This window comes from Ambystoma mexicanum, chromosome 1q (genome assembly GCF_040938575.1).
Source record: "Ambystoma mexicanum isolate Mex_15411 chromosome 1q, UKY_AmexF1_1, whole genome shotgun sequence".
Classification (NCBI taxonomy): domain Eukaryota; kingdom Metazoa; phylum Chordata; class Amphibia; order Caudata; family Ambystomatidae; genus Ambystoma; species Ambystoma mexicanum.
In genome coordinates, this window is record NC_090922.1 from 1,036,732,739 (window position 1) to 1,036,752,542 (window position 19,804).

At 49.7% G+C, this 19,804-nt stretch overlaps 1 protein-coding gene across 2 annotated transcripts in view; it reads left to right on the plus strand.

Annotated features, from left to right (window-relative positions):
- Positions 1–19,804, plus strand: part of LOC138540931 (di-N-acetylchitobiase-like) — a 477,580-nt gene that overhangs the window by 184,681 nt on the left and 273,095 nt on the right. For both annotated transcript variants that reach the window (XM_069641718.1, XM_069641719.1), the window contains exon 5: positions 19,456–19,553. In XM_069641718.1, the coding sequence (XP_069497819.1) occupies positions 19,456–19,553 (98 nt within the window). The remainder of the gene's footprint in view (positions 1–19,455; positions 19,554–19,804) is intronic.

Consider the following 19,804-nt stretch of genomic DNA (forward strand, 5'->3'; position numbering starts at 1 on the left):
CCTAAGGCACGACGAAGGAAGAGCAAGAAGGCCACCTCTGTGGAGGGAGCCCCTTCTCTTCCTGCTGTTCCTACAGCACCCATTGGGATCCATGCTCCGGACGGGCTGGGTCCAGTGGCAAACCCTGTCTCAACTCCTGTGGGAAAAGAGCCAGAAGACTCTCCTGTGGGAGAGGTTCTCAACCCGGAGGATCATCCCGATCTTCAATGCTTGTTGGCTGAAGGGGGACCCTCCCAGGCAGACTTCTGTAAAGGACAGAGAGAGTGTCCCTCTCTCGAGGGTTTGAGGAAACAGGCCCTGTCCCAGGCACAAGTCGAAGTGCCTAGGACTTTCCAGATTTATTGGGAGGGTGAGCACCTTGTTAGTGAGCCCACTAAGCCTGAACCTGGTGCCCTCAAGAGGTTGGTGGTACCCCAGGTTTACAGACCCTTCCTACTGCAGTTGGCGCATGAGGTGCCCTTGGCTGGTCATCTTGGTACCAAGAAGACTAAGCAGAGGCTCTCTGCCCATTTCTACTGGCCTCGGATGGGAGTAGAAGAGGAGTCCCACTGCAGGACCTGCCCAACTTGTTAGTGGTCTGGCAAGACTGGAGGCAGTGTCATTGCCCCACTGCAGCCATTGCTAGTGGTTGGCACACCGTTTGAGAGGGTGGGCATCAACACCGTCGGTCCCCTTGTCCCTCCCACGTCAGGTGGACATCGGTTCATCCTGGTACCCTGAGGCTATACCCCTTCGGACTGTTACGGTCAAGGTGGTTGCCTGGGCTCTCCTGGGCATTTTCACCCGTGTTGGATTCCCCAAGGAGGTTGTCTCTGGCCGAGGATCCAACTTCATGTCTAGTTACATGAAGACCATGTGGAAAGAGTGCGGGGTAACCTACAAGTTCTCCACTTCTTATCACCCCCAGACCAATGGTCTGGTTGAGAGATTTAATAAAACTCTCAAGGGCAAGCTAGGTGCTTTGGAAGAGCCCCTAAGGAGGAAATGGGATCTCCTCCTGCCATGCCTGCTGTTCGCTTACCGAGAGGTACCTCAAGAGGGTGTTGGTTTCAGCCCCTTTGAGTTGCTCTTTGGACATCTCGTGAGGGGGCCCCTCGCCTAGATCAGAGAAGGTTTGGAAGCCACCCCTCCCGGTCCCGCCAAGCAAGTGGGGGACTATGTGTCATCCTCTGACGGAGGATGACACAGATGATGGGACAAGCAACGGCGAATCTCAAGGCTAACCAGGAATTGAACAAATACTGGCATGACCTTAAAGCATCGCAAGTGGAGTGGACTCCGGGACAGGAGGTCCTCGTGATGGAGCCTACCAAGCCTCGGGCATTGGCAGATAAATGGTCTGGACCCTTCCGGATAGTCTCCAAGATGGGCAAGGTCAATTATCTGGTTGACATGGGAATCCCAGGGGTAGCCCCTCAGGTTTTCCATGTTAATAGGCTCAAGCCCTTCCACAGGCGAGCCGAAGTCTCATGTTTCTTGCTGGCTTCAGAGCAAGAAGAGGATGAGAGTGAGCCCCTTCCTGATTTGCTGCATAGCAACCCTCAGGATGGCTCAGTGGAGGGAGTACAGCTCTCTCCAGATTTGACAACCGAGCAGCAGAGGGCCTGCAGGACTTTGCTCCAGCAATATGCCTCTCTGTTTTTGCTGACGCCAGGCCTTACACCGTGGTGTAAGCACGAGATTGACACTGGTGACAGCGTGCCTGTCAAGAGCAGGAGCTACCGAATGTCAGATACGGTTAAGAACCACATCCAGGCTGAGGTCGCCAAGATGTTGGATCTGGGTGTTATTGAACCCTCAACCAGTCCCTGGTCCAGTCCAGTGGTCCTTGTCCCCAAGGCAAGTTCCCAGGCCGGTACCAAGGATTGGAGGTTCTGTGTGGACTACCGAGGAGTCAATGCCGTTACCAAAACTAACGCGCACCCACTGCCCCGGGCTGATGAGCTCGTAGACACCATAGGTCCTGCCAAATTTGTGAGCACCTTTGACCTCACCTCAGGCTATTGGCAAATAGCTCTGACGGACCATGCCAAGGAAAAGACGGCGTTCTCAACACCAGAGGGACTCTACCAATTTAGGGTCATGCCTTTTGGGTTGAAGAATGCCCCTGCCACCTTCCAGAGATTGGTCAATCATGCTCTCAGTGGGCTGGAAGCCTTTTGTGTGGCTTATTTAGACGACATTGCCGTCTACAGTTCCACTTGGGAAGAGCACTTGACACATCTGGGTAGAGTGTTGCAGGCCTTAAAGAGGGCTAACCTCACTGTCAAGGCCACCAAGTGCCAGATATCTCAGGGGAAAGTCACGTATCTTGGTCATGAGGTAGGAGGGGGTCAAATCCAACCTCTCCCCAGTAAGGTACAGGATGTACGGGACTGGGAGACTCCCACTACTCAAACCCAGGTGAGAGCCTTTTTGGGTCTCACTGGGTACTATCGCAATTTCATGGCGGACTATGGAACCATAGCTGCACCACTGACAGCTCTGACTTCACCCAAGCAGCCTAGGAAGGTCAATTGGACTGAAGACTGTCAGAGGGCCTTTAAAGGCTTGAAAGAAAGTCTGTGTCGGGCACCCGTGTTGTGTGCGCCTGACTACAGCCGACCCTTTATCGTCCAGACGGATGCCTGCGACACCGGAATTGGAGCTGTCTTGTCCCAGTTAGATGACAAAGGGAGAGAACATCCTATCATATTCATCAGTAGACAACTCAAGGGTAGAGAACTTAGGTGGGCTACTGTTGAAAAGGAGTGTTTTAGTATAGTTTGGAGCCTTAGGCGTTTTAGGCCCTACCTTACGTGGTCTACCTTCAAGGTCCAAACAGATCATAAGCCCCTAAAGTGGCTTATGCAGATGAAGGGTGAGAACCCGAAACTGCTCAGGTGGTCCATTAGCCTGCAAGGGCTAGACTTCACCATAGAGCACAGACCAGGGAAGAGTCACGATAATCCAGATGGCCTTTCTAGAAGGTATGTTTACCGTCTGGATGAGGGTGTCTATCCCGTGGGAGATTAGGCACCCTCCACCTCAGTCTGGGGGGGGGCTGTGATGCTGGAAATGCATCGGAGGGACAGGGCCTCCGTATCCTTGTCCTTTACTGCTTTTTATCGTGTGTTCTGTCGTGTTTTCCGCGCAGGAGTTCATGTGGGACTCCTGGCGGTGCAGCTCTCTTTCTTTTGGTTTGGTGAACCGACCCGTGGGATACCTTTATGGCACCCATGGGTAGGGGTTCAACCCTGTGCCCCTAGTGTCTGTTTTTGGGCACCTGTGGGTGGCCCACAGAGCAGGGTATGGGCTGGTGGCAGCTCCATGCTGAATTTGACAGGTGCGCGGAGTATCCTCCATTTTGGGATACCCCGGCCCTGCCATAGGGATCAGTTGATTCCTGATGGAAAACAAGATGGCCCCGGTGGCCTTTAGCTTTCTATTACCCATTACCTTGTTTTCCCAAAGTCCTGGGAAGCCCTGACTCTGTCCATTCCCCCTGACTGGCTGTTGGATGGAAGTGCCATATATGGTGTTGTTGTGAAGGCCCAGTCAGACTAGCTGGAGCCTTCCCGGTGATGTATGTTGTGGGTACCTCCTGTGGGTGGGACCTGGGTGAATAGAGTGTGTGACGAATATGCATTCTGTGTTGTGGGTGTCTAGTATCTGGTGGTTGACATAATGACTGAGACAACCCTGCCCGAAACCGGTATAAATGCAGCTTGGAGTGTTGAATGGCTCGGTACTTGTCCCAATACACATAACTTTTTGTGAGTGTCTGGAGAGAAGTGAATGGCCTGAATACCTCGTGTGCCTGATTGGCTGCCTGCCTGCATGAATGCCCGTAGTCGTGATTGGATGCTTGAGTGTGACCCAGCAGAATGAATGGGAGATCAACAGTATATCTGGGGACCTCTCACTGCTAGGAATCGTGTTCAGAAGCTGAAGTCTCCACTATGACGAGTAACTGGATTAACTGACGCTTGACCTTGAAGCCCTGCTGGACGAGAAGAATTGCTGTTGCTCTCCCTCACAATCTGAAAGCTGCTGTGCCTCCAAGGACTGACCCAGAGAGGACCTGGTAAGGCGCCCTCTTCCCGAGCTACGAGGGACCATTGTGCACAGCTGATCTTTGCCAACGCTCCCTGGTAGACAGAATTTCGACAGGCTGCCGACCCGATACAGGGACTGCTGCGGAACTCCAAGGAGAAGCACTCGGACTGTTGTCCGCCACTGTCGATGACCGCCGTCGCCGACTGGAGCCGCCGTGCTCCCGTTTTGCCTAAGAACTTCAATTGATCATCGGACGCTCTCGTCTGCATCGTCATCCGCTTGTCTCCCGCTGGAGAAGGCCCGACCATCGACGCGCCGAGGAGCATCCACTGGTGGGTTTCCCACCACCTACAGACCGCAGAGTCGCCGACGACTCGACATCCTTGCTGGGCCACAGTTCTTCATCATCTCTTGGCGGTCCAGAACTATTGTCACCGAGGTGCCCCGCACGCCTCTTCCTTGCAGGACGCCAACGCTCTGTCGTCGACGAGCACTGCTAGGAGCGAAGCGGGCACTTCCCTGCCATAGTTCACCCTGTTCACCGCCGGACTTTCGACGACCCGTGACTCCCGCCTTAAAGGGAGGGCCCTCAAGAAGGGCCGTCGATTCCCTGACACCCCTCGATGATCCCTGGCTCCCGCCTGAAAGGGAGGCACTCAAGAAGGATTGGTCGGTGCATCGTCGGAGAACTCTACTCCACCAGGTACATTGGGGGGGTGAAACCTTAATAGGAAGAAGTAAGACTATCGAACAATATATGGACTGGGCTTGTGCTATATATCTCTTTATTTACAGGTTGCCCAGGTGGGGGGATCTCCACTCAGAACTGCGCCTAGCGGTAGGGGTCAGTATTCTGCCTATTGTTTCAACCATCTTGCGTTCTTTCCTATCTCTATTGCTGGTTTACTCGTTATTGATCTGTGTGACATTTTAACCGTACAGTTGATGCACTTTAATGAGATTTGATAACATTAGTGGTACCACTCTAGACGTGTATATATTTATCATTATTGACTTGTGATCGTGTGCATACCTTTGCATATTAATTATATAAATACTGTGTTTTCAGTAATACAGTGTGTGGACATTACTTTGTGGGGGTTCGGGGACTACACTGTACTTAAGAACCAGCCCGCATCACCTCCTGAGAAGCTAGGCCTTGATTGCTCGTCCATTACTACCTTTAGTAACACAGACACCCCCTACCGGTCTTTACAACGACTGAACACAGTGACATGCTGGGTGTCTTCCGTGGAAGAGAGGTTGAAAACCATACAAGGCAAGGTGCAGCGCTTGTCGTCGGCCCAGAAAGCGATGGTGCAGTCCATCAAGTTGCTTCTGGGCATGTTGTCCTCCTGCATCAACCTCGTTCGCCTTTGCAGACTGCACATGAGAATTCTCCAGGAGTTCCTGGATGCGAGGTGGATGCAGGTGTCAGGAAACTTTACAGACAAGATCTCCCTCAATGAAGTGTTCATTGGGTGATACGGTGGTGAGTTGTTCGGCAGCCTCTCATCCAAGGAACGCTATTTCAGGTTCCTCCTTACCAGGAGACAGTCACCACAGACACCTCTCTAGAAGAATGGGCAGCACACACTAGTCAGTTGCACGCCAGAGGCCGCTGGCAACCGGAGGAAAAGAACCTACACATCATCATCCTGGAACTTTGGGCCATAATTTGGGCCCTCAAGTCTTTTCTGCCGTCATTGAAGGACAAGGTGGTGAGGATCTTCACAGAAAATACCACCACCATGTTCTACATCCGGAAATGGGGGGGAGACCCGCTCCCTGGCACTCTCCAAAGAGGCCCAGGACTTGTGGCGGTGGGCCAATCGCCAAGGCATGTTCCTCATGCCGTTTCATTTGGCGGGAGTCCAGAACACCATTGCGTACTCGCTCAGCAGGGAACTGCATTCTTGCCACGATTGAGAGCTTCGCTAAGACCAAGTGGATTTTTTGGTGTCCAGTTAAAGGATCGATTACAAAAGGTTTGAATGCAAAAGGTGAGAGTCAATAGGATCGAAAACCAAAGGTTTGAATTGTTTTTTTAATTATATCATTTTTTTGGGTTTCCGTGTAGGTGAAAAAAGTGTTTTTTACCACAAAAACAGGGGTTGGGGGGACCCCCCAAAAAAAAGAATACATTTTTTTTTTCCAACCTTTTGTTTTCAGTCCTTTTGATTCGAACCAATTGTAATTAGAACCTTTTGATTCAAACTTTTTACCTATAACCGTGGATCTTCTGTTCAGCAAATGGGGACGGCCCCAGATCGATCTCTTTGCGACGGCGGCAAAAACACCAAGTACCGGAGGTTCACCAGCAGGTTTCCTCAACCGAGGAGCATGGGGGGCACGTTCTCATTCCCATGGGCGGGACGGTTCCTGTACGCTTTTCCTCAATTTCCTCTCCTGGTGCGTGTGATCCACACACTCAGACAGTGTCACTGCAGGATGATACTCGATACACTTTACACCTTCTTTTTGCAGACTGAATATTTCTTGGCCGTAGCACAGTGCCACACCTAACAACCATCAAATGTTTCATGAGTGGTGAAACAGTACAGTGTGTCCTCTCATCTAGAATGACATATTGTCTAGATTCCAAATGTCCATGCCTTATTCTATTAAAAATTGAAGCTCTTGAGTGATCACACCCAGGATAATATCCAGCACATTTGCTTACAGGCTCATGGATTTATAGTCTCCCTGTGAACTTCTTTGACCTTTATTTTGTCCAGTCCTTCAGGACCATGGTTTTCTGCTTGGTGTTGGGGCCTTTGCATTCGCACCTCCTGGGACAGAGGACACTCCTGGTCTGAGGATACCTGTAGACTCTTTAGGGGGTAAAGTGTGTCGTTTCCACCTTGTGCCTGAGGGGTCACTCATGCTTTGTTAACTGTCTTGGGTTCAACTCCGGTAGGTATTCACTGCTCACGTGGCTACTTCTGAATAGGATTTCTCCTCTCCTATCTCGGCGCTAGTGCTTGGGGTTGTGCTGATGGCCTACTCACAGACCCAATACTGTCTCTCGGGTCTCACTTTCTGGTCCTGAGAATATAGCGGCCCGCTTGCTGTGACAATTGTTTTATGGGCTATACCGCCCCTAGCGCTCATTTCAGCTACCTTGTGCAGTGTAGTTCCCATAGGTTGCTTTACCACCTTTACAACCAATCTCTGTCTGGGCTTGTGTACTCAGGCCTTCAACAGACTCCTTGCCATTACCTGGTGTCTACCCCTAGCCTCTTTATCATGGTGGTTCCTGGCCTTAGTCACCTCTTTTCACTGCATGTATCTTAGGTGACCCTCCTGGTCTAACCACTACAGCACCTTTCCTCATCCTCCTGCCCTGGCTCATGTTCCGCCTTCTGCCCCTTATTCTCTTGCTGCTTCTTTCGCAGTCTCACTACAATGGAACACTATCTTATCCCATACAAAGCTAGAGGATTTCTCAACCATTTTATATTGTGGGTAATAGGGTGATTTTTCTTTTCTTTCAATATATTTCGTTGTGCGCTTTAAATGATTGTTCTTTTTGTGTAAGGTTTATAACAAACCATAAGCAAAATAATAAAACATAGGGTAATTGGGACTAAGGCATGGATTTACTGAGCTGTTCTTATTTTTCCTGGTCGTGATTGGCACTGGCCCCCTGAACCCAACTCCTTCCTTTGTGGGAATACCCTGCCCTGTATTAATTCTAGGTGAGTGCAATTATGGAAATTTTGAGTCTGACCCTTGCATGGGTTCACCATAGCATACTTTGAGAAGACTACACTCCACCTTTTATCTTTTCTGCTTCTCATCTCAATGATCTCCCAAAGAAGAACTCCTTTATGGGTTTTAGCGTCATTCTGAAACCGAGTTTAAGGCGCACACTCAACATCAATACAGGATGTGGTGGGGCATTTCATTTTGGCCTGCAGCTGTGTATTTTGTGGGAGAGGGGCTTGAGTCCTGTTGGAAACTCTGGGGGAGACTTCAGGGAAAAATTTGGTATTTGAGGGGATTGGGTCCTTCGACGTATTCCATATCTATGACACAGTAATCACCACAGCTGTGCTGCTTCGGAAAATCTTTCGGCGTCTGTGTCCCGCGTCGATGACGTCGATACGCCGGCCTCGAGGGCCTCGAGGGCCTCCATGGAGCTGACGTCACAGGATGTTATAAGTAGGACGCACGATGCCCGTAGCCTCAGTTCCGTTTTTTCCGCTTCGGTGATCTCGGCGCACCTCGATTCTACTGAATCCTGTTCTTTCGGTTCTTCGAGCCTGTTTCTTCATTGCTATAACGAATATGTCTTCGGCTTCTTCCACCCCGCGGCCCGGGTTTAAGAAATGTCGGGTGTGCGAGTCCAAGATGTCCCTGACGGATACGCACAACGCTTGCCTCTGGTGCCCCTGGTGCCTCGGAGAGGACCATGATACGGACGACTGTGTCGACTGCCAATTGCTCACTTCGAAGGCCTTGCGGGAGCGTAAGAAGAAGCTGTCGGTCGGTAAGGTGGCCAAGCCCCGGAATTCGCGTTCCACTGTTCTTTCGACAGATGATTCGAGGGGCAACTCTCCGCATCGTCGTCGGGAGTCTGGGGGTTCGCGGTCTGGGAGTCGGTCCCGCCATTCCACTGCCTCTTCGAGGCACTCCAGGAAACACTGTCACAGGTCGCCTTCCCCGTCCTCTTCCGAGGACTCCGCTCTTCGCCGTGTAGCTTATCCCAACAAGCATTCCACTCCTGAGGAATGGGATTTGTTCCGAAAGGAGATGTTTTTCAATCGCAGGGCTCTGGTCCGGCCGAGCCGTCTGAGGACGCCGGTCAATGCCACGCTAGAGACACCGCTCGTCCGCCTTCGGGCTCGAGCAGTCGTTGTTACCACCGGGCACCTTCGAGGTCCCGGTCGGACAAGGATGGTCGCTCTAGGCATGCCCGTTCCAAGTCCCGGTCCTCGACGCAATCGAGACCGTGAGACTCTGTGAAGTCTTCGAATAAGACATCGATGCTGGCGGCACCAAGGTCGTTGACGGACTCTCTCGAGGCCCCGCCTCTGAGGAAGTCGTCGACACCATCGACGCCTAGGCTGTCGAGAGACACGCCAGGTGCTCCGCCCTCGAGGCCTGTGTCGACGCCGTCGAAGCTGTCAGCGCCACGCTCGACGTCGACACCCATTCCGTCGACACCCTCAACGCCTTTCGAGGCATCCTTGTCGGAGGTACCCCGTGGCATGGTGGCACCCCCAAGAAAGGCGATGGCTAAGGTTAAACATGTCTTTGTGCCTTTTTCTGTACCCTCTTTCCAGCCTCTAGATTATATTTCTGAGGTGGATGAGGGGTCTGAGGAAGGTGAGGTTCCTGATGACATTGTTTCTGGTCACAGTCAACTTGAGGACCTGCGTCAGTCGCTGCATGATGCCAGTGGTCTAGACACCTCTCCAGAGGTGGAGTTTGGTAGGCCGGAGCCTGGCATGCATGCCGAATCTTCATATCGGCGCCTCATGTCGAGGGTCACTGAATACCTGGGTTGGTCTGCCCCCCCTGGCGATTTTCAGCAGGATGACCTGACTGATATCTTGGACCAAGCTCCTCCAACTGACCCGGTGCTGCCATTCCATATGGCCTTGCAGAGAAGGGTGGCTGCGGCTTGGACTTCTCCGTAGAGTCTCCCGGTAGTGAGCAAGTCCTTGCCGAAGAAATATCGCCCAGCCAGTGGTGACCCCTGCTACTTGACAACGCACCCTACTCCGGAGAGTTTGGTGGTGCAGGCGGCTACGGCCCCCGCAAAGCATGCGTCGTACCCTACCATCCCTCCTGATAGGTACGGCAAACGTTTTGACGGCGGGGCAAAGAAGGTTTTTTTCTTTCCGGCTATGGCGCTTCAGGCTGCCAACTCTGTTTGTGCCTTGTCTCATTTCACGCACACTCTGTTGAACTGTATTTCCCTAGCAGCTGATCATATTCCCGAAGGGGAGGAACGGGATGGTTTCCTTGCTATCGTGCAGGATCGCAAGGACGCCATGTATGAATCCGTTCAGTTGGGTCTGGACATGGTTGATTGCGTCAGCCGGTCCATGGCGGCGAGCACCGTAATGCGCAGGTTTGCATGGTTGCGGAAGTCGGGTTTTGCTCCAGATGTGCAAGCCCGGGTCCTCAACATGCCCTTTGATGGTGAACATCTTTTTGGCAGCAAGGCTGACGAGAGTCTTCAGAGGTTGCAGACCTCGAAAGCTGCAGCAAAGTCGTTGGGCGCTGCAGTCTGCCAACCTCTGCCTTTTCGTCCTAGGGGACAGCAATGGAGGGGAGGTTCCTTTCATTATTACTCATCCTTTAGTAAATCGAGAGGAGCTGCAAGTCAAAGGGGCAACCATAGGAGTGCCAGAGGTGGAAAACAAGGTACTCGAGGTGCTAAGGCCGCACATGCAGTTGCCTCTTTGCCCTCAGGCACTGCAGCAGCCGCTTCAGCTCAGTCAGGAGGCCCATGCTTCTCCGGTTGGGGGAAGGCTGGCGCAGCATCTGGTAGAATGGCGTGCCATTACTTCAGATGTGTGGGTTCTGGAGATCATAGCCCATGGCTAGTGTCTTCCTTTCCGGCAGGGGCCTCACAACAATCCACCAGGGAACCTCTCTTTGAAGAGTCCGGATCCGCTCCTTGCGCAGGAAATTCAATCGCTGCTGTAGAAAGGTGCCATAGAACTGGTGCCTGTAGCAGAGAGGAACAAGGGATGGTATTCCCCTTATTTTTTGATTTCGAAGAAAGACGGAGGATTGAGACTCATCATGGACTTGCGCGGTTTGAACAAGCTCCTCAGGAAGGACAAGTTCAAGATGGTTACTCTTTCTCAAGTCCTCCAGGCCCTTCAACTTCAGGACTGGTTGGTGTCTCTCGACCTCAAGGACGCTTATTTTCATGTGCCGATCCATCCAAAGCACAAGAAGTACCTAAGGTTCGCGGTTGGCGACTTGCACTTTCAGTTTCGGGTCCTGCCGTTCGGATTGACCTCCGCCTGAGGGTTTTCACCAAGCTCATGGTGGTTGTGGCAGCGCATCTCAGGAAAGGGGGGATTCATGTCTACCCCTACCTGGACGATTGGTTGATCAGGGTGCGCTCTCCCAAGCAAGTCCTGGATCATCTGTCCATCACCTGCCACTCCCTTCACAAGCTGGGCTTCTCCCTCAACTTAAAGAAGTCTCACTTGACGCCAACTCAGCGGCTCCAGTACATCAAAGCAGTGCTCAACACGTCCCTGGGGCAGTGTTTTCCTCCCCAGGTGAGGGCTCTTCACATTCAGCAGATGGTACACAAGTTTCAACATGCCAAGAGTCTCCTGGCGTTCGAGTTCTTGAGGTTGCTCGGCCTCATGGCATCCTGCATTCTTCTGGTGCCAGAGGCCCGACTGCGGATGAGATCTTTGCAGTGGGCTCTCAAGATGTAGTGGTCACAGTCCTCCGGCAGGATGTCGGACCCCGTTCAGGTGCCGCCCCGGTCGCTCAGGACCTTCTGTGGTGGGCCGACGAAGGCAATCTGATGAGAGGGGCTCCATTTTGGCTGCCCTGGCCGGAGGTGACGATCGTGACGGACGCTGCCCTCACGGGATGGGGAGCTCATGCCAACGAGCTGACAGTCAGCGGTCGTTGGTCTCCGTCGGAGTCCAGACTCCATATAAATCTGTTGGGCTGTCAGGCTTGCTCTGAAGGCTTTTCTGCCAACTGTGCGAGGAAAGAATGTCCTGATCCTGACAGACAACACAGTGGCCATGCACTACGTCAACAAAAAGGGGCGGGCAGGTCACTTCCTCTGTGCAGGGAGGCGATGCAGCTCTGGGTCTGGGCCATCCAGCAGGAAATTTCGATCTCGGCAGTTCATCTGGCCGGAGACGAAAACGAGACAGCGGACGCTCTGAGCAGGCAGAGCGTGATCTCTCACGAGTGGGAGTTGGCTCAGGAGATTCTCCTGGAGATCTTCGCCCTTTGGGGGACACCTCAAGTGGATCTCTTTGCCTCCATTGTCAACCGGAAGTGCAAAAGGTTCTGCTCGCGGGAATTTCCTCCAAGAGGAGCCTTACGAGACGCGTTCATGGTGGAGTGGTCCTTCCCACTGCTGTATGCGTTTCCTCCAGTCCCCGTCATCCTGTAGGTGCTGCAGAGGTTACGGAGGTTCGGTTCCCGGATGATCCTCATTGCTCCGGCTTGGGCCAGGAGGGCGTGGTACCCGGACCTTCTCGACTTGTCCATCTGCCCTCCATGTCGTCTTCCCTACCGAGCGATCTGCTCTCACGGGAGGGGGGTCAGGTTCTCCATCCAGAGGTCAGATCCCTCAACCTTCACGATTGGCTTCTGAAAGGTTGAGGTATAAGGATTGGGACCTCCCTGAAGACGTGATGGAGGTGTTGCTTTCGGCCAGACGGCCGGCAACAAAGTCCCTGTACCATTGCCGTTGGAGAAAGTTCTGCGACTGGTGCAGGGTTAAGAATGTGGATCCTTTTTCATGTGACATTCCTGTAGTTCTGTCTGTTTTGCTTTCTTTAGCCCACAGGGGCTTGCAAGTGGGTACCATTAAAGGTTACCTGGCGGCGCTGTCCATATTTAAGCGCTCGTCTGAGGAGTGTACTTATTTTAAAATTCCTTTAAGTTCTCAGTTTCTGAAAGGGCTCACTAATGTGTTCCCTCTGTCACCTTTCCAGGTGCCAGGTTGGGATTTCAACCTTGTTCTCAAGTTTCTAATGGGTGCTCCGTTTGAGCCTTTGCATTCTTGTCCTTTGAGACTGTTAACCCTTAAAACTGTATTTTTAGTTGCGGTCACTTCTGCTCGCAGAGTGAGTGAGTTACAGGCACTTTCAGTTAAGCCACCCTTCACTGTGTTTCATAAGGACAGGGTTGTCCTTCGAGTTCGTCCTTCCTTTCTTCCGAAGATGGTGTCGGAATTTCATTTGAGCCAGAAGGTTGTTCTTCCGGCATTTTATCCTCCTCCGCATCCTGGTAAGGACGAGGAGAGGCTCCATAGGGTAAATTCTAGGAGAGCTTTAAGGTTCTACATTTCACGCATGTCCCAAGTCAGGGTGGACGATCAGCTCTTTATTGGTTACGGTGGAAGGCGTTTGGGACAAGCTGTGACTAAGCAGACTTTGTCTAGATGGATTATCTTGGCAATTTCTGAATGTTACCGCCTAGCGGGTAAGGATCCTCCTGTAGGCTTACGGGCCCATTCGACTAGGGGTATGGCTGCCTCTACTGCCCTGCAGAGGGGTGTTCCTATTCGTAACATCTGTGATGCAGCCACTTGGGCTTCGGTCCATACTTTTGTACGTCACTACTCCCTTGATTCTATCCATGGGCAGGATCTGGCCTTTGGCAAGGCGGTCCTTTACTCTGCAATTTGATTGGGCATTCTAAATGTGTATATTCTAAATTCTTTTCCCACCTCCTTACGTTGGTACTGCTTTGGGAGTCTGTGATAGATATGGAATACGTCGGAGGACCCAATCCCCACGAAGTGCAAGTTACTCTCTTACCTGGTAACGTTCTTTCGATGGGATGGTCCGACGACATATTCCATATCGCTCCCTCCCTGCCTTCCCCGCTACAGAATTTCTTATGCGATTGCAGCTTGCATTTCCGCAAGGCTTTCTGTGGTCATATTAGCAGTAGATTGGTGCCACACGTTCTGGGGAAAAAACTACAATTGAGGCTACGGGCGTCGTGCGTCCTACTTATAACATCCGGTGACGTCGGCTCGATGGAGGACGCAGACGGCGAAAGATTTTCCGAAGCAGCACAGCTGTGGTGATTACTGTGTCATAGATATGGAATACGTCGTCGGACCATCCTATCGAAAGGATGTTACCAGGTAAGAGTGTAACTTGTTCTTCTGGTCCCTTCCCCGATCACATGACAAATGCTGTTTGTATCCTGTCAGCCAAAAGTCCCAGCAAGGCATCTGAGCAAAGCACCTGAGCATGTTAGAGTGTGGTTAGAAACAGGTCTAAGGGTGCCACACAGCATACTAAGGAATGTGAAATTAATGCCCAGGGTTTTCAAATTTCAGACTGGATTTTCTCTGAACCAAAAGTTCATTTATCCCATAACCTTAAGTACTTCACAGAATGAGAAATTGAAATGGGAGCTGTCTGCTAAAGCCAGCTGTGGATGGTGGAATATAGACCTGGTTGTTTTGCCCTGTTGTGACTTCTTCATGCTTTGCTATGGCCTCTAATGCTTTGTTATGCCTTTCATGCCATTACATGCCTTTCCATTACATGCCTGTCCATTACATGCCTTTCCATGGCTTCATGCCATGTGATGCTTTGCTATAGGTGGCTTCAGGTTTGCCTGCATCCTGCATCCTCCTCAACATCGGGGTCTTCACTGACTATTCCCTGTGCTATCATGCTCCACTTCTACATTTTAGCACAGAGCACAAATAGTAATTAAGCCACCCACACATGGCAATTTAACTTCAATCCCAACGGACCGCAGGCCCAACTCATACATTTTAGCATTAGAGGCAAACAAGCATCCCTACTGGACACAAATGCCTCTACGCTCTCAACACACAATGCCTAGAGACACCAGGGTGGTTCCGATCTGCATGCCTGAACACAACACAGAGCTATCATGCACTTACCTTCTCTCTCCACTAATCTAACCCATGCCCCTCTCTTTCAGATCCACCAGATTGCGTGGAGAGCATGCAAATGGTACCTGAATGTGGTATGAATCTCAGTTTCATAACATAACATAAAGCCATACAGGGGACTCATGGGGACGTTCCATGCCAGTATTCTAACTTCCTGGGGAACCTGTGTGGGCTGAAAGCAGAGGTCTGTGTTTGTGCGTCAAGCACAAGTGCCTGACTCAGATCTCTTTCCCAGCTGCTGTACATTTTGTTTTGAGAACCATTTTACGATCTGTACTATGATTTGTCCTTTTCCGTAGAGCTCAGACTCCAACTTCGTGCATGGGCCTACATACCCAAACCAGATTGTGCCAGAGTGTGTCTTTCTCTCACCAATTGTCTATGAACTGCAATGCGTAGCTGTTTCTGAAGTTTGTACGCCAGGTATGGGGGTCCCCAACAGATATCTTGAGGATGCTCATTTTATAGGGATGAAAAGTCTGGTGCAACTCTGAGGGATTCCCCTTTTACTGCCTCTCTGGGTTTCATCATGTAAAGTTGGGCTTCACCTACCAATCCAAGTTACACAGTCTCCTGGCTTGCACAGGCATAGTGACTATCATACATCACATTTGTATGAAACTGAAATGTTACAGTGAACGCAGTACTGAACCTTCTGGCATGAAATCCCAAACCAGTGCATTACATTTGTTGCAAATTTAAACAAACCAATTAGCATATTGGCAATAATTCATTTTGCGTTAAGTTGTCCAACTTGAACACATTCAAGAGTGCCTCTAGTGTGGAACTTTAACCACCAATGATAGATGTTGGATGATATTTAAATTTAGAAAACAGTGATAAAACACTGCTTTCACATGCTTCAGTGTGTTAAGTGTTCACACAACTCTGTGTTTAAATCATGAAAGGGACATCTAAGCGTTTTGAGGTCAATAACTTAAGTATTATTGCATTGGGTAATTATAACATCTGTTGATCACCATTGTCTCCCACACCCCAATCTGCTTCATTGAACTCTATTCAAGAATTAGATGGTGTCAATATGGTGTTGAATGAAGCTGACATGTCAATGGCTTAATCGCTTAATTTATTATCAGATGTTGTGCTGCATGCATTTCACAGTTGGAAATATTTTTTTTCTGAGGGCAGACCCTGGCCGGCCCAGAATGGCCAAAAGTCCTTTGGGCTTCAGTATGGTCTCCTCTGTGGGGCTCGCCTGTTAGATCCTGACACAAGGTCCAGGATACTGATGTTGGTGGTGAAGGTATAAGCAGATGGGAATGCAAATCGCCTGGAACTGTGAGGCTTGTGGGGACCACCGTGACCAGGTACTGACCAGGAACTGGGAATAAAGCATAGAGGTTCTTTTACCCCTCCCCAACCCAGCAAGCTGTCTTCACCATCAATATGACTTTTCCACATGACATTTGTTACTGCGGGTGGATTTAGTATAGAGGCGGGACATGGAGAAGAGATGCCACAGCATTCCAAAGATGGCGAAGTAGATGAGCGTACAGTGGCACCCGCAGTTGCTGAGGTGCAGCCCCTGATTGCGGTGCTCAATTGCATGTGCATCCATATTGGAAATTCATGGCGGATTGGTGGTGGCAATGGACCAGCATGATAGAGCACCCTGTATGACATGGGGTACTCGCTACCCATGCTCTTAACATTACAAATCAGAAACACTGTAAACATTTGTGGGAAGAGCTCCTGGGAATGTTGGAGGGTCAAAGTAAAATGTTAGACATCTTAGACAGTGTCCATTGAGTTAACCATAAGATTGACTCAGTGGACACCTAGATGCTTCCATGGATTCCAAGGTGGATGGCCTTTCTTCAAGAACGACAGGATTGAAAAAAGGGCATATCAGGTGCAGACAAAAGTACTGATCCTGGAAGTGGAGTCCAAAGGATCAAGAGAAGTTCAGGAAACCTTTACTACCTTCCAAAAGGGTGCTACTGAAACTTGAAAGTAGGGTTGAATTCCACAAAAGTTTGGTGTGTGCTCCCACCTCAAGGGTTTGGGGGGGAGGGGTCCCTTTAAATTAGTGGTAAGGATTTGCAGGAACCTGTCCAGATAATGCTCTTGGAAGAGTTGGACTTGGAAGGTCCAACCTTACTGATGAAATTGGCAAAAGCTTTCAGGTCCCCCACTAAAGGCCCAAAAGACAGTGTTTAAAGAAGGCGGTTCAGGTGGCCGCGTTGAATATAAAGAGAAGGAATGAGGTGCTTCCTGCAGGGGCCAAGAAGAAACAGATTATGGACAACGATGAACACAGCGCGATTTTTCTCTACCTAAGTGAGGAATCTTTGTGGAGGTGGCAAGAAATACTTATTCTAAGGAAAGAACTAGTTCAAATTAGGTTTAGGCCTCTATGCTAACCACCATTCTTTCTTTAAAATCTTTCAATTGCAAAGGGCACATCTGCACATCTCACTTAGTAAAACTCTGCGCCCCCACTTTGGCCCCCATCATCACCAATTTTATCAATGCCTTCCTTGCCACCAACTCTGTACCGGATAACATTAAGGCAGCTTGAATCACCCCTCCTCCTTAAAAAACCCACCCTCGACCCCACCGTACCCATAAACTACTGCCTCATTACCACAGTCCTTTTTCTGCTGTAGATAATTGACTGAGTAGCCTATACCCAAGATCCAACTATTCCCTTAACTCAATCACCTACTGGGCACAAGACAATCTAGCTTCCGCCTTGAACATAGCATGGAAACTGCCCCTAAGGACCTAAAAATCCAGATGGACAGCATCCATGCCTCTGGAAACGTAGGCACTCTCCTCCTCCTAGATCTGGCAGCTGCTGCAAGCGACCTCGTTGGCCACGACAAGCTCTGTCAGAACCTCAGCCAACACTTTCACTTCCCTCCAGAAGCCACTCTCTGGATACAGTCTTTCCTCTCTTAACGTACTACAAGAGTCTTCATTGGTGGAGATGCAGCCAATCCCATCCCTGTGCCACTTGGGGTCCCACAAGGTTCTTGCCTATCACCCACGCTTTATAACATATATACAAAACTCCTCTTTGATCTCCTTGACACAATGGGTATCACCTACGCAAACCATGCTGAGGACACCCAAATTCTCATCGCCAACACTGGTAGCTATTCACAGGACTCCTTCACAATCAACAAGGTGTACAGTACTATTCAAAACTGGATGGCTACACATAACCTTTGTCTTAATGATGAAAAAGCTGAGCTCCTCTTTGTGGGCTCCCCCGCGCGACTAACGGAACTTGACAACAGTTACACCTCCATCTGCATTGATGGCACTGCCCCCCCCCCCTCTGTTTAGAGAGGCGTTTGACAAGCAGTGAGCTGGAGGTAGAGGAACGGAAACCTCTGACAGGGATGTATTTTAGGAGGGAAAGTTGGAGATAGCGTGGTACCAGGCACCAGAAAGCCTTGTGGATAATGCAGAGGGTCTTGAATTTGATCATTGCGGCCACCGGGCGCCAGTGAAGAGATTTTAGGGCTGGAGAGTTACAGTCCCTAGGCTAGAGGCGAGGTCTACGCTTTGCAGCCATGTTCTGGATTAGCTGAAGGGGGTATAGGGAGAAGAAGGGGAGATTGAGGAAGAGACTGTTGCAGTAATCCAGACTAGAGAGGACCAGGGTTCTAGAGACATTGAGCTTCTGAGGAAAGGTGAAGAAAGGGAGAATGCCTCTAAGGAGGTGAAGCTGGAAGTGGGCCTTCTTGGCAAGGTCCAAGATGTGAGAGGGGAAGGAGAGAGAGGAGTCAAAGATCCCCCAAGGTTTTTGGCCTCACAGGAAGGTTAGGGTAATCCAACCAAGTTTAAGATCCTTGAAATGGGGAAATCCTTTGTCTTCAAACAACTGGACGATGCACTTTTGTGGCGTATAGACATAGGGAAACGACTAGTGCTATTCTAACCTGTTCCCCCTAAGGTTGTCTGCTTTAGCTAGTTTTAGTGTACTTTGGTTTGGTTCAGATGCTCTTGAATATGCAGTTTTTGCCCGGTTCTACCCGATAGGCCGTATGCTGGGATTTTGTGAGGCCAGAATGGGGGTATTTTTTTAAGTTGCTTCTCATCTTTCTTCATTAGATGGGGTTCGCCCTCTGTTCTTCCCTCCCCTCCACTTCATCATAGACCTTCTCTATCCTGTGGTGTTACAGAGGGGTCTGCTCTGGCAGAAAGGTGGTTTGAGCTACGTTCATAGTTTACACACAATGATGTTTCATTGAATTGCGGTTTTGTTGTTGCCCACGTTACACCATTTTGCTTACGTTTAATATAACTCAATACAAATGCTTACAAACAGAAATGTTTTGTGGTGAGGCACACTCACACCTTTAGACTGGGAGCCCATAATACATTAGTGATGGTCCTGCCTCCAGACACAAATGTATTCTTCCATTAAAATCTGTTATTCTTTCTGATTTCTTTGTGGCAATATACTTGCACACACATCAGGTAGCGCAGTATTCAAGGGCACTAATTCCTTAAAATAAAACCAAAAATTGTTTTCAGAAAGCATGTACTATATCAATAAATTGTAGTGTCTGCATTTGTTGTCAAAAACAGCTGTTCATTGAACTTTATCTCTGTTACTGTCCCTCACTTCAGCTAAGGCACATACATTTAAAAAAATGTGCAGTCATTAATAAAGTGAAACTGTGATAGATCAAAAGCAAATAAGTTATGATCATATTATATTCAAATATATATATATAAATCATGACATTGATTTTATGCTGATTCAGTTGATTGTTGCCGATATTGTATTTACATTTTTATTTTTGTTGTCGAAATAGGATATGAGGCTTATATTAAGCTGGGCATTAATCCTGAGAAACTTTTGATGGGCGTCCCTTGGTATGGCTATGATTATATTTGCCGTAACTTACATGAGGTAAGAGTGATGCACAATTCTCAGAATTAATTTTTCTTGTTTTCAGATGACCATGTACAGTGTCAATGTAGATAATTATATTACATTTCCTGATCTGGTTACAGCAGTCACCTGGACTCTGGGATGTTATGTTATGTTGATTTATACTGCGCACCTCATTGTACCATAGTAGTTTAAATAATTGGGGTTGTTCATTCAGGTTTATTTATTTTTCCTTTTTTTATATAGCACCACCAGTGACTTGGGACAGC